This window comes from Colletotrichum fructicola (assembly GCF_000319635.2).
Source record: "Colletotrichum fructicola Nara gc5 chromosome Unknown KSG_Nara_v1_contig09, whole genome shotgun sequence".
In the NCBI taxonomy this organism is placed as follows: domain Eukaryota; kingdom Fungi; phylum Ascomycota; class Sordariomycetes; order Glomerellales; family Glomerellaceae; genus Colletotrichum; species Colletotrichum fructicola.
The window spans coordinates 3717336-3730517 of NW_027094059.1; the positions used below are offsets into that span (position 1 = coordinate 3717336).

General features: G+C 52.4%; 3 protein-coding genes across 3 annotated transcripts; 2 read left to right on the plus strand and 1 right to left on the minus strand.

The window, feature by feature from the left end:
• Positions 1-63: 63 nt before the first annotated feature.
• On the minus strand, positions 64-1173 carry CGGC5_v015388 (uncharacterized protein; the record flags this gene model as incomplete). Its single annotated transcript, XM_032024162.1, has 1 exon — positions 64-1173. The coding sequence occupies one exon, from the start codon at positions 1171-1173 to the stop codon at positions 64-66; it is 1110 nt and encodes a 369-aa protein (XP_031879162.1).
• A 1763-nt stretch (positions 1174-2936) lies between these two features.
• ATR2-2 (Cytochrome P450 monooxygenase ATR2) lies at positions 2937-4901 on the plus strand (the record flags this gene model as incomplete). Its single annotated transcript, XM_032024161.1, has 8 exons — positions 2937-3170; positions 3224-3260; positions 3333-3424; positions 3485-3569; positions 3629-4142; positions 4195-4361; positions 4416-4801; positions 4854-4901. 8 exons carry the CDS (start codon positions 2937-2939, stop codon positions 4899-4901), a joined length of 1563 nt encoding a protein of 520 aa, XP_031879163.1.
• Positions 4902-5364: 463 nt separating this feature from the next.
• Positions 5365-6359, plus strand: CGGC5_v015390 (uncharacterized protein; the record flags this gene model as incomplete). Its single annotated transcript, XM_032024160.1, has 2 exons — positions 5365-5400; positions 5454-6359. 2 exons carry the CDS (start codon positions 5365-5367, stop codon positions 6357-6359), a joined length of 942 nt encoding a protein of 313 aa, XP_031879158.1.
• Between the last annotated feature and the right edge of the window lie 6823 nt (positions 6360-13182).

The following is a 13182-nucleotide window of genomic DNA, read 5'->3' on the forward strand; positions in this document are numbered from 1 at the left end:
CATCATCTCGCCGGTTACATCTGCCTGAAAGGCGCTTGCTCCGAACTGGCAAAGAAATTTGCTTTAAGCCAACAGCAATCCGATTGGAGTAGGCTGCTGCAGCAAAATGCTTGGGCCAGCAACAACAGTTTCCAACTCAGGTGCACCTGGTTCGTCTGCCACGACGGTGATGATAACGCCCTTCTCCTCAAAGTCCGCTGGGATAGTGACATTCACCAAATCTCCAGTCTTCCAGTTGGAAACGTCGATTGGCACACTGACATTACCGACAGCGTGGAAGAATACCGCATAGTACGACTTGGTATCGTTGAATTTGGGTTGATCCGTGGGACTGGTGAAATGGAAAGAGACTTCGGCACCAGGAGCAATAGACTTGGTGCCTGAAGCAGCAGAAAGAGGCGGCAGGTGTTGGTTGGGGTTTGGGTATTGAGGGTTCTCGGGAGGACAGCTTCCGGGAACTATGAAAACGTTCGTCATGTCCAAGATCTGGTTCGCATATGGAAAGACCGTATCGCTTGGTCCCGAGAATGGATTTGCACCCCAAACGTCCGCCAATGACCACGTCTCATGTCTCGATTCGACAGTTGCGATGGCTACCATGGCCCCTCGCGCAGCCTCTCTCTTGGGTTCTTGCACCAAACCAGTCAAGAACGCCATGCTCGCGACCTCAAGAAAGGTGGTCAATGCCAAGTAGCTGGTGGGATCCTCGAATGGGTACTCGTATTTGCAAGCGCCTGGTTTTATGCTCTTATTCGAAATCTCGTTCTGGAAGATTCGCAAATGTCCTGCCTCATTGTCGCGGATCTCCGCAATGCGGTCATAAGTGGTATTGAGGAAGCCGGCCTTGACGAAGGATGAGGTGTTGAAAGCCTCAACTCCTTGCTGGTAGAAGTTGAAGATCGCCCACTCAGCAGCTAAGAGATTCTGCCAAACCTGGTCGTCGGGGTCTGGGTCGCCTGACTCTGTGGGGAGGATCGGTGAAGTAATATTGCCTGGGAATGGAGCCGCTTTGCCACGGTAGTCGCTGTAGAGTCTTGACTGACCCGGGATAGGGCCGTATTTCGGGTCGGCCAGCTTCTGCGCCTCTGGGTCTGGAGTCGGGGCTGGCGACACCACGGTTGGCAGAGTTGCCAGCAATGAAGCGAATAGGACGTATGTCGACGGCGTGTGCATGTTTAGGATGATGAAAGAATTTCACGGTTGAAAGTTGTGCTTGGATAGTTCTCGCTTAACAGAGCAATCTGTCGCCTTTATATCTTCATCAGAAATTTGAGCTATGTCAATGAGCGGGCACCATTCTTGAGAAAGCGTGATGGCTATCCGCAGGTAGTCAGAATGGCTTCGTTGAATAGACCCAATTAGGAAATTCTCTTCTAGACAACTGCCGATCACAAGCACTTCTGTGCAAAATGATCTTTCTGAAAAGATTCAAAGCCTTGCAGTATTATTCCCGGCACCAAAATGAAGTCATCAATACGTATCCGCGCCTGTGGCGTCTTCGGCAGGATTTTGGTGGCGTCGTGAAATTCACCAAATCGGGCAAAATTGAACCCGCTAGCTTTCTTTTGCGCTCCGCAGTTTCTGCAAGTCAATTTCGCGGCTTTGGAGGCTTCATTCTACGGGAATAAGGTCCCTGCATGGCTATGTCCAGACTAAAGCAGTGCTTCTACTCAAGCCTTGCCTAGCGTGAGGCTTCTGCCCTGATCACTTTCGTCAGCTCTTTAGTGCTCATTGAACGGCTTCTCGGCATCAATGATGTAACCCAATAGCATAACGAAGGCCAGTATCAGGCGGCACATGCATTGCATCTGAGTAATTATCATGAAATCTACCCGTTCTACCAGCACCTTGTGTCAGCTGTGGCTAACCTTACAGAGCACCGCCACTCAAGAGGGGCAGTTGTTGGTTTCTATCTGGTCGTGGAGGGATCTATATTATTACACCCACAGATGAAGCAGGGCATCAGGTTCCTGTACAGCGTCTGCTAGATATGAGAGTACGAGGGCTAGCAACGCCGCCGCCGCTGCTGCTGCTGCTGCTGTCCTTTAGAAGCGCGCTCTCTGGCTCGGACCGAGGCTTTGAGGCGGTGAAGATGATGCATCATACTGGATCTCGATGCTCCAAGCCAATTAGACAATGATCAATCGAGTTCCATGGTCAATGGATATTGACGGTGGAGAAGGAGACAACAAAGACCACCAATAACTTAGGGGATATTGGTGGTCGAGTCAAACAGCCCCGAGAACCTGGGCATGTGGGGAAGCGTCGCTGGTGTGTGTGTTCGTCTCAATTGCCTTTTACAGCAAAAGGGATAACTTTCCTTGACAAAATCATACTCTCAAAGTTCAGCTTCCCCTCATCACGGCTTGAGAGTCCGATATAAGTCGCGCACTTTGCGTCCGATGAAGCTCTCTGGACGGCCTCGCTCTCGCTATGATTCGGTCTCGCAATTTTCATAACTTGCGCCTGCATCGTCCTGTACTCCCTGTGGACTGGAATAGGAGGACGCTCCGCGGGTTACAAAACTTGTGTACGCAGCATTAACGATGCTATTGGTTCTTCTGACTCAGGAATCACAGGGATGGCAAGTAAAGAACCACTAGAGGGGGACACTCACCACACGCAACGCTTGCTATTACAACGTCACCTCCGGATAGAGTTTGCAGAGGGCCGCCGTTACCCTTGCCGCCTCTTAGTGTCCGGTCTCCATCGTCAAGCTTTTCGGCCAGGGAGGCCGGCGGTATTGCCCGTGCGGAAGGGCGGGCGAACACTCCACAAAAGATCCGAGTGCCGATGCATGAAATAAAGAGTTCCATCGTCGGTCCGTTAAGTTGACGACTCGACAGCACCTAGTTTCTTCCTCTTGCATACGATCATATTCCAAGCATTTGCACTTGTTCTTGTTGGGAGAGCGCAGATGAAGTTGATCGCACAACATGAACGTAACAGTTGAGGACACTTCGTTGTTGCCTACGCTTGTGGCAAGATGGCCTCTGGTCTTTACAGCTCTCATCACCCTCATCCCTGTCATTGCCGCAAAATGGGGTTTCAAGAAGGATCGCCTGGGTCACATACCAAGCGTGGGAGCCGGTAGAACGAAAGAGCAACGAAGACAGGAATTCATGGCGCCAGGAGGAGCAAGAAGACTTTACAGAGAAGGATATGAAAAGGTAATAATATGATCGCGACTCTGAAAAGATCGCTCTTCTGACGAATATCTCAGTTCAAAGGTCGCGCATTCCAGATCATGACTGCAAGCGGTAGGCTATACCTCTTCTGTTTGTCTATAATGACCGACGTCAGCTTGAACCAAGCTAAACAAACAATTACAGAACTGCCAACCGTGGTCATCCCTCCAAAGTTCATCCCCGAGCTTAAGAAGCTGTCCGACACTGTCTTGGGGTTCCAGGAGGCCACCGACGAGGTAGGCGGTCTGCTCCATGCGAGATCGAGCCAAGCCCCTGACAGAACTTGCGGTGTGTAGGCCATCAACAATCAGTATCTTGACATCCCGACCGACACAACGATGCTCGCACATACGGTCAAAGTCTCGCTTACGCCGGCGCTTGGTTGGTCCTACAACAATTGCTGGCATTTTGTCTCGTGGTTTACTAACTTGAACTGAAAGCACGCCTTAGCACAGCCATTGCTGCCGAAGTGACCCACGCCATCGACACAGAGCTTCCTCCATGTAAAGACTGGACCGAGGTCCCAGTTAACAACAAGTTGTTTCGTATCGTGGCGATGGCGTCCGGGCGGGTCTTCGTCGGTCCAGAACTTTGTCGCGATGAAGCCTACCTTGATACTGCCATCAACTACACCGTCGACATGGTCAACGCAGTTCTTGGAGTCATGGGTCTTCCAGCTTGGCGGCGGAGATTCTCCAGCCGAAGGCTACCCGAAGTCAAGAAGTTGTTTCAGCGTTTCAAAGAAGCTGAAGACTTTCTAGGACCAGTTGTCACAGCCCGACGAGATGCCATGGCGAAAGCAGACTACGAGAAGCCGGATGACATGTTGCAATGGTTGATCGATGCCCAGGACAAATGCAAGAACGGCTCACGCAACGATGCGGAGTTGGCAATTTGGCAACTGGGCGCCAGCTTTACTGCGATCCATACTACGACGGCAACGGCGACTAACGCGTAAGTCCCCCATATAAGCCTTAGTTGCGAATTTGACTGAATGTCAAGAAAGATTGTACACACTAGCATCGATGCAAGACATCATCCCGGTCCTCCGAGAAGAGATTCAAGAAGCACTTGCAGGGTCCGGCAACGAGTTCACCAACGCTGCACTACAGAACATGGTCAAGCTGGAGAGCTTTCTCACTGAATCGATGCGTACTTATCCCATGAGTGCCGGTATGACGTTCCCCTTAGACTTCTGGAATACTACACCTCTGACACAACTCTTAGCGAATGCTCAGCGCAAGGTTCTCCAACCTTTCACTCTTTCCAACGGCCAAACGATCCCATCTGGTGTCCTCATCGAACTACCATCGGCCGCCGTCAACATGGACGACAATCTCTATCCCTCAAGCAGCCAGTTTGATGCTTTCCGGTTCTCTAAGTTACGGCAAAACAAGGTCAAAGCTACAGAAGATGGCACTGAAGTTGGTCACTTGTTCTCGAGCGTGGGACAAACGAGTTTGAACTTCGGGTTCGGCCGACACGTCTGCCCAGGTCGCTTCTTCGCGTCTGTCGAGATCAAGATGATCGTTGCGATAATTTTGTTGAACTTTGACATCTTGCTCGCGGAAGGCGAGACGGAGAGATACAAAAACATTGAGATTGGTGTTCAGGTAAGTTTTGTAGACCATTATATAAGGTCATCACTTCTCTAACTACCTGAAGTCCATGCCGGATCCCGCGAAGACAATTCGACTGAAACGACGCTCATGATGTGTCACTGAAACCACACGATACCGATGGGCTCTGATTTCGGTCCCCTCTTCATCGAGCAACAGTTGTGGATGCTTGTTGCGCTACTTCAAGCGAAGGGCAGCAACGGGACTCTACATGATGGCGTGCTGAGCGAAAAATTAGGAGTGAATGGTCAAAAGTATCTCTGACCGATTGGTCGTGCATCAAAAGTTTCAAGTCACTAGACCTCATAGATTGAGATTTAAATATCAGAAGGAGGCTGTGTAGAAGAACTATGATATCCCAAACTTAGCCACAATGCACGGTCTGCCCCGCGCGCAAGTTCTGCACGTCCAAAAGCAACGGCCCATGTGATTCTCATGAAGTCATTGATGTGAGATTCATCAGACGAAGGCCCTCCTCCATGAAGGATTTGAGAACTGGGTGTCTTGCAACAACCATCGCGAGCATTCTGTCAACACCAACCAGCAAAATAAACACCATGTCTTTGCCGATTAGAAACGTGGCCGTCATCGGCGTGAGTTTGGACGTTTAACATCGATAGCTTTATTGACTGACATGCATGGATAGGCAACCGGACTTTTGGGCTCAGAGATAGCATCGGCGCTTCAGAAGGCTGGCTTCATAGTAACGGCCATTCGACGCGCCGAGTCCACCGCAATAGTCCCAGTAGGAATGGAGTCCATTCAAATTGACATCAATGACACCGACGCTCTCACCTCGGCTTTCCAGGGGCAAGATGCCGTCATCTCAGCCGCACCAGATCCGATCTCATTCTCAAGCCAGAAGCACTGGATCGACGCCGCCATCGCGGCCGGGGTGAAGCGCATCTTTCCATCCGAGTACAGCACCAACCTCGACTCGCCGCTGGCCGAGACACTTCCGGTTGTGACGGAGAAGGTTCGCACTCGGCGGTACCTCGTTGAGCAGATATCCAACACAGCTGGTAAATCAAGCTGGACGAGCATTAACAACGGTCCTTTCTTTGAGCTGGTCCTCGGCTTTGGAGGCTTGGGACCGGACTTCCGGACGAAGACGGCGAAGTGGCATAATGGCGGGGCGAACTTGGTCGGTACCACTAGATTGCCTGACATTGCCGAGACGGTCTGTAAGATTCTCAAAGACGATAATGGACTGTACGGCGAGGCTGAGAACAAGTCTGTTTATATCCACTCTGCGGTGGTCACTGAAAAGCAGTTGACAGAGATGGCCGAGAAAGTCACAGGTCAGAAGTTTCATGTCGAAGAGCGGGACGTGGAGCAAGTTTACCAGGAGGCGAAGGAGAGATTGCAGGAAGGTGACAAGTCTGGGATGATGCTGTTCTACCTGCAGATGATGTACGGGAAAGGTTATGGCGGCAGTGAAAGCTTTCAGGAGATGAGCTGGAATGAGAAAGTTGGTCTGAAAAGGTTGACTGAACAAGAGATTGAGGATATTGTCAGGGGAGTTGCTGAAAAGTCTGGGCTATCTCAGTGATGAATTATGTGTAGGTAGGACTTTTTATAGGACAGGGAATTCTATGGAAACTATTTTGTAGCAAAGCTCTGAGCATCTCACTTTAGATAGTTAAACCGAATGGTCCTATTACTAGTTTAGTAACTATGTATTCTAATGTTTAATCTTGTGTCTCTCGATAGACATCATGACTGCGGCGAAGATGCGAGGGTTTGTCGAACTCGCTCCTCTCATTTCTTGCTTCCGGAATGGTGACCCCAGCCACCTCCACCTTGGCGACCGCCGCGGTTGGAGGCGTTTCCGGTATTGTCACTGTGACCACCGCGAGTGCCGGAGGCCTGGGCGCCGGTTCCAGTCGGGCCATTGGGACCAAGAGGCTGAGAGTCGGAGTAGAGAGGAGGATTGATGTCGTTGCTAGACATGGCGGCTTCTTAAGTACTTGGGAGGCTTTCGAAATGGATACTTAGGTATATAGCGTTGATGGGTTGAAGATGTTGGTGTTGGAGTTTTCGTTGATGTGCTTGATGAAGATCCCATAAGGCTGAGAATCCAGACTCAGCTGCATCATTTTTATACATGAGTTCGTTTCAGTAAGCGTGAATCATCATGTCGGCGGTGCATGTTGATGGTTACACCTGGTTCCTGTGATGTTGGACAGTGACTGCAGGGACGGGTAGGCTGCATATTGAGAATGGGACTTTGGAGTTTATTCACCAATCCAACTAGTTATGTAGACTTCGCCATTATTCAGACTGCGCGATAAACCGTTGTTCCCAGTAAAGTATCGAGGTCGATACAAGAGAAGTTAACATAGTCACCGAAATGAATTGCCCGTGTGCTGATTTTCAGCCTCTGATCATCAACACCAAAGCACAAGCTTACCGTCAATGTCTTGTCTTGAAACCGGGTTCTAGCATCATGACAGCGTAGCCCTGGTATGGTTAGATGTTGACGTGGCCTGCGTGAGCACCAATACTCATTCAAACATACAGCTCTGCTGATGCATGCACTTGTCCTTATGCTATTGAGCTCAGCTCATGTTCACATTCACAGCCCATAATTGAGCCACAGTTCAGCATGAGCGGGGAAGTGAAACGTGAGAATATGTTTGTTTTCACCTTCTTGGAGATCCTAGGTCTGACGGACTGCATTTGCTTGCTAGAGCTGTTCACAACGCTATAGTTCAGTCACCAAGAAACAGGCCTGATAGACGCTTGTGGCACTAGGTAGTCATAAATGAGTATCGTTGCAGGGACTACGTCAACCGTGTAAGACTACAACCACGCTCATTTGAGTAACTATCACTTGTGTGAAGGTAATTGAATAGATTAAGGTGATCTGACGGACGGCATGCTACTAATGGTGACCAACTTAATCCGTTGAATGTGTCAGGGCACCTATTCTCTGAATAATCTTGATATCATGAACCAATTCCACTCCAGGCTGGTCTCATCATGATGCCCCCTCTTCAATTCCCCAGAGACTGTCCGAAGAAGCTTAAGCTTATCATACTGCATACACTGGCCAGCACCTACGCTTAATATCAATACAAGAAAGCTTCCCCATCTATCCACAAAGATCCGAATCTCCCGGTGACAGCATACTTGACAATAAGCATAACCCAAACCACGACCCACTCACCAACCTTCTTAAAGCGTACCTGAGAAGCCAACCGTTTTCTCGCCCCCCGGTGCGGGCCGCAAATGGAAACCCCTCTACTTTACTTTGTTCAATCAACGTCTCCAGGAGTCTTTAGCTTCAAGGCACCTGCTACATATTCATGCCCCCCAAATTCAGGGTACAACATGTCACTCCAACGACATAAACCGTTTCCCTCGCTCATAGGAGGGCTTTCCCATATCCCCATCGCGCGAGCCGGGACATCCGGGGAGGGGACTTACACATAACCCGTCACCTGATTCACACATCCCACCGCACACACCTCCCTCCCGGAAAACCGTCTGAACATAGTCCCTCCACAGGATTACTTGCCCAAAGGAGCACGCCAAGTGTGCGGAGCACATCAAGCCAGGAAAACACCAGAAAAGTCACCCGTTCGGACGACTGGCTTTGGGGTTCATTTTCACATCCGGACAAGCGTCTTATTTCCGCCTTCCTTCACGGACGAGAAGGCGTTTGGGTGAGCTCTTAGCTCCGGATGGGGCCGCTGTGGGGTTTGCGATGTTGTTCTTCAACGGGCGCCCCAGTGCATTTTTCTGCCCAGGGTACGGACATGTAGATGTTGTGGTTGCAGCAGTCACGGGAGAGATAGCAGAGCGTAGTATTACTGATAAGTCGAAGCTCCGAGGAACTGCAAATGGGGATGCGCCGCATGTGATATTGAGGCGTTGCTTTCGCAGTGGCATCTGCCAGCCGACCCCGACTTCAAACATTGCGGAAACTTTGGGCCGCTGCGTGTGCCGCTGGACAGGGCCGTGCCTGTGCCTGTGCTGCTGCAGCGGTGCAGTAAGCGCTGTGGTGGTGCCCTGCGTCCTCCGGTCTTGGTATGGAGGTGGGCTTGTCAAAGCCGGCTCAGCTTCGGCCGAAGGCTGACGGGATTGCGCCAGGTCCCTTTTCTCTGCGCCCACGTCGGATGAAATCTGGCGCTATTCCGCATGGGGCAGTAACGCTGGAAAGAGTAGTTTGCGTTTGCGTGGGCGCTGCGGACCGGGTCATCATCGGGCTGGAGGCTTTGGGATCGGTGCTCTGGTGGACGATGGCCGTCCGGGTGATCACGGAGGTCGGAGAGATTTGAGCTGGCGACGTTGTTTTTGGGCAGGAATGGGAAGATCATTCTCGTCGTGGGTCGGGTCGATTCCGGAGTCCGACCAGGATTCAAAAGACCAGCGACAGTGATAGTTCATTGGAGCAGCCCGGAATTTCTCTTCTACTTCAGGGACAGTCTGCCCGGCTTGGGTTCGGAGGGGTTACGCACAGCACATGAAGAACGCTCCCTCCGATGCTGCTGCTGCTGCTACCTACTGATACATACTTCGTACTGCCGATCACTGGGAACGCTGAGAGGGAGGCCAGAGGACGGGTTCTTCAGGGCCGAGCAGCGCGTTGACGGCCAAGTATCCGATGGTTCGCCAATGGACTGGCTTGATGGTGCCGGCTAGCTGGGCTTAGGGCGTTCTGGGCTCGGCTAGGCCCCTCTGGCAGGCGATTTACGAGTGGTGCGTGTGTCGGGACCATGTCTTTTACGGCGTCAAATGATGGTGGAGAGTGTGATTTCATTGATTTTGCTAGGGAGGAGGCTTGGGACTTGGGTCCCCACAAAACCGCGTTCGAGTTCGGGTTCGTATTGCGGGGACGCGAGGACGGGCATCCCACCGTATGTATGGGGGGCATATATTAGGAGAAGCCCGTGCAATCTTAATAGTTCAGGAGAGCATGTTGCCGTTGGTTGCAGGTGCAGGACTGAAGTTTAGGTGAGCGTTATCTGCGTCGGTCTGTCTGTCAAAGCAACTCTGCATCTCTATTTTGGATTCGAGGGTTATCAATCAGGGTTGCCTGCCGACGGGAGAGAATGATGTGAGACGGGTTGACGGGATCTCGGGGTGTTCTTTCGGCCAAAGTCTGAGGTAAGGGTGAGGTGAGGCGAGGTAAGGTGGTAGTGTCCTTGCAGATCCAACGAGATGTGACACTGTGAATGGCGCGAAAATGCGATTGGAGCGGTCACGTCGTGCAATCACACGCTTCCATCACGTTCTAGGGCGCCGCCGAGCGAGGGCGCAGTGGATGGTAGGTAGGTGGTGTTTGGTGTTCTATGTACTTGTTGCACGGAAAAGCGCAAGGTTTAGCGGGCCTTGCGTGGCGACGGATCCGGGGTACCGGGTTCGCGAGTCGCAAGATGCATCACACATCGCATCTTGTGTGTTCGCGGTTCCTGGATCACGAATGAAGATTGTGATGCCTGCGGGAAAGATCGAGGACGTGCAATGCGATGCCTCGGTCGATCGTGATACATGATACACGGGATATAGCATTAGCATTCGATCTTATCAGCTTCCGATATCTACCCGGGCAGACGACATGTTGCGCCGCAAATTGTTTCACACGGGGGAATGCATGGACTGGGGTGTCGAGGAATGGATGGGAGGTTATCATTCTGGCCTCTGGGTCTGGCGGGCTTCCGCCAGAAGATGGCCTGTGATCGTGAATGATGTTGACGTTCTGGCTGGCGGGTGGCGGATTCGGAGGCGGCTGTCGTCCCCGATGGCGGGGTGTTGGCTGCTTCATGGGATACGATTCGTCTCTATCTCTCTCTGTTGATCAACGAGTTCGGCCAGAGATTCCGTGAATGTCCGCGCCTTGCAGATAAAGCCAATGCTCCGTCGTGTTTTCCCTTCTCGTCCGTCTGGTCTCGTCTCGACTCGCTGGAGTTAGTTGTTGGTGGTTGACGCCATGCTTGTCTCTGTGTCATGCTGATGCATACTCGTCCGCCAGACATCGCTTACGGCCAAGCAGAGTGCTTAGGACGAAGGTTGTCGAGGTGTTGGGACGAGTCAGAGGTCCAGACGCCACGGGAAGAACATGAGCAAGAACACACACAAACCAAGGCACCAAGGGGGAGGGAGTGTGAGGGGAAAGACACTTTCTGCTCAACGTGTCCAATGCCGTTCAGTGGTGAGACTGCGCTAAGACGGGGTTGTCTCTGTCTCGCGGGCAACAGGCTCTGATGGTAAGTCATGCTCGGCATGCTGATTGCGTGACCCAAACAACGTCAGTGGTTGATTACTTTCTCTCTAGTTCTGGGCTTTGTTTGTCAGAGTCATCGAAAGTTGGGCGCCGTGGCTCTTCGGGACGTTGCGAACAACCCGCCCGATCTGCTATCGGGATCGGAGTCGTGGAAAGTCGGCGCCCACTGCCAGATGTAGCGACGATCTCGGGGGACGTCTAAGGGGGGCCTCCGGGGGAGATTGGATAATCAAGTCCGGTGTTGATGCGACTTTGGCGAGACCAGGGCCCTGGGAACCCGGTGGGAATCCTGTGGGCAGACTCCAGAGCAGACAGAAGGGAGGTGCAGACAGAAAGATAGATACGCAACGTGCAGCGCAGCGCAGCGCGCAACGTGGAAGGGTTTGTGCGCCGTAAATCGTCGTATATCGGGGCCCTGTTGATGATCGCCAAGTTGGAACGGGTGCAACATTGGCCCAGGATTGGGGTCATTGCGGCAAATCCGAGCTGGTTTACTGTGTACAATCTGTGGGCAGTACGAATGCTTCAAAGACACGAATTGTTTGGATGATTCCAGTCTGCTTGTCATTGACTTGGGAAGCAGCAGAATTACTCCGATGGGCAATTCCTTCTTGTGATGATGGACAGGCAGCTCTCTGCGGCCGCTGGCTTATCCGTACAAGTGCCGCCAAGCATGTGAGATTTTGGTAGCTGATGACCCCCAACAATATTGATCAAAGCCCAATGGCGACAGTATCCGTACGCGACAACGAGACAGCCCCGTTGGTTGGTATTCGTAGGCAAAAAGGCCAAGGGACCGGCGCGGTGGTGCGGCGCGGTAGGGAACGGACGGGACAGGTCTGTCTGACTGTGTGACCGTAACTGTGACTGGGCGGTGGTGGTCGTGGTGGTGGCTTTCGGTGACGGCACCGCCTGGAAGCGGGTCCCCTTCTCTTTTTTTTCGGGGTCGAAGGTTGCGGGTTGTCGGGGTGCTCGAAGAACCCGAGACAGGCAGGCAGCTCGCTTGCGGCTCCTTAGCGTCGCTTGTCGGCAGGTACGTACCGGCGGCGCACCCTCCCACTGGCTCCCAGCGCCTCCCCTTTTTTGCGGCAGGCGTACCTCGTGGCTGCCCATTGGCTGCGCCGTAGTGCCCTGTCAAATTTCCAATTGGGCGCCCGGCGGAGCTGCTGCTTCTTTAGTGGGGGTCTTACAGGCGGTGCCTCTCTGATAGTGGGGCCGCCCGAATAAGCGGGTCTTGTGCCACGAGAGCGGCTTTGCACCTCGAAAAAACAGCAACAGATTTACAAATGGTTCTCCCGCCGGTAGAGGGGCAACGTCCAACTGCAACGCTGCTGATGAATGCAAGACGCAATTTTTCATCACGGATTGATGGATCTGCTCCGCCCGTATGAAAATCCGTAAATCTAGTCCAGCCGCATGGCCCAGAGTCCCATGGACATGGTCCAAAAGGGGTCTTGATTGCCCCCGATAGCAGGGCTCTGCTGGCAACGTCTCCCGTCCGACTAAAAGAACTTTGATGTCAGTCGGGGCGACATCCATCCGCCATTGCTGTTTCTTCATCTTTCTTTTAGCTTGTCTGGGCCGATTTCCGAGGCATCATTGGTCGGCAGTTGGATTGATAGGGCGGATCACAGGAGTAACCCGGCAGAGTACACGTTGTGCCTTGCGCTCCCTCCCCTCCTCCCTAGGGCAACAAGACGTGATGGAGGGAGTGGGATAGACTCTGGGTGACGAAGATGTTCCCGGAAACCGTGTAGAGTTTATCATGTACAGGGTTGGTATTCTGACAGCGAGCGTCTTGGGTGACTGCAGCCCTTCAGCTAATCGCTGGCTGCTGTACCGCAATCAGCCAGCCAGCCAGCCCTTGGATATCCCATGATGAGGTGAGATTGAGGTCAATGTCCTGATTCTTGCTGCTTCGACGCGGCCGCGGTGACATGCGCCGGGGATGGGACGCGCGCAGATGCAGGGTGCTTCGCAGCGTTGACAGTTTCCGACCGGCTGGCGGCCTGTTCCAGAGCCAGAGCCTTGGGGTGTGTTACATTCTTTGTACTCTGTCCATAGGAGTGAAGTAGATCAACGCTGTTCTGTTGGATGGCAGAATACCAGATGCCAATGCCAATGTGAATGCCAACAAAATACC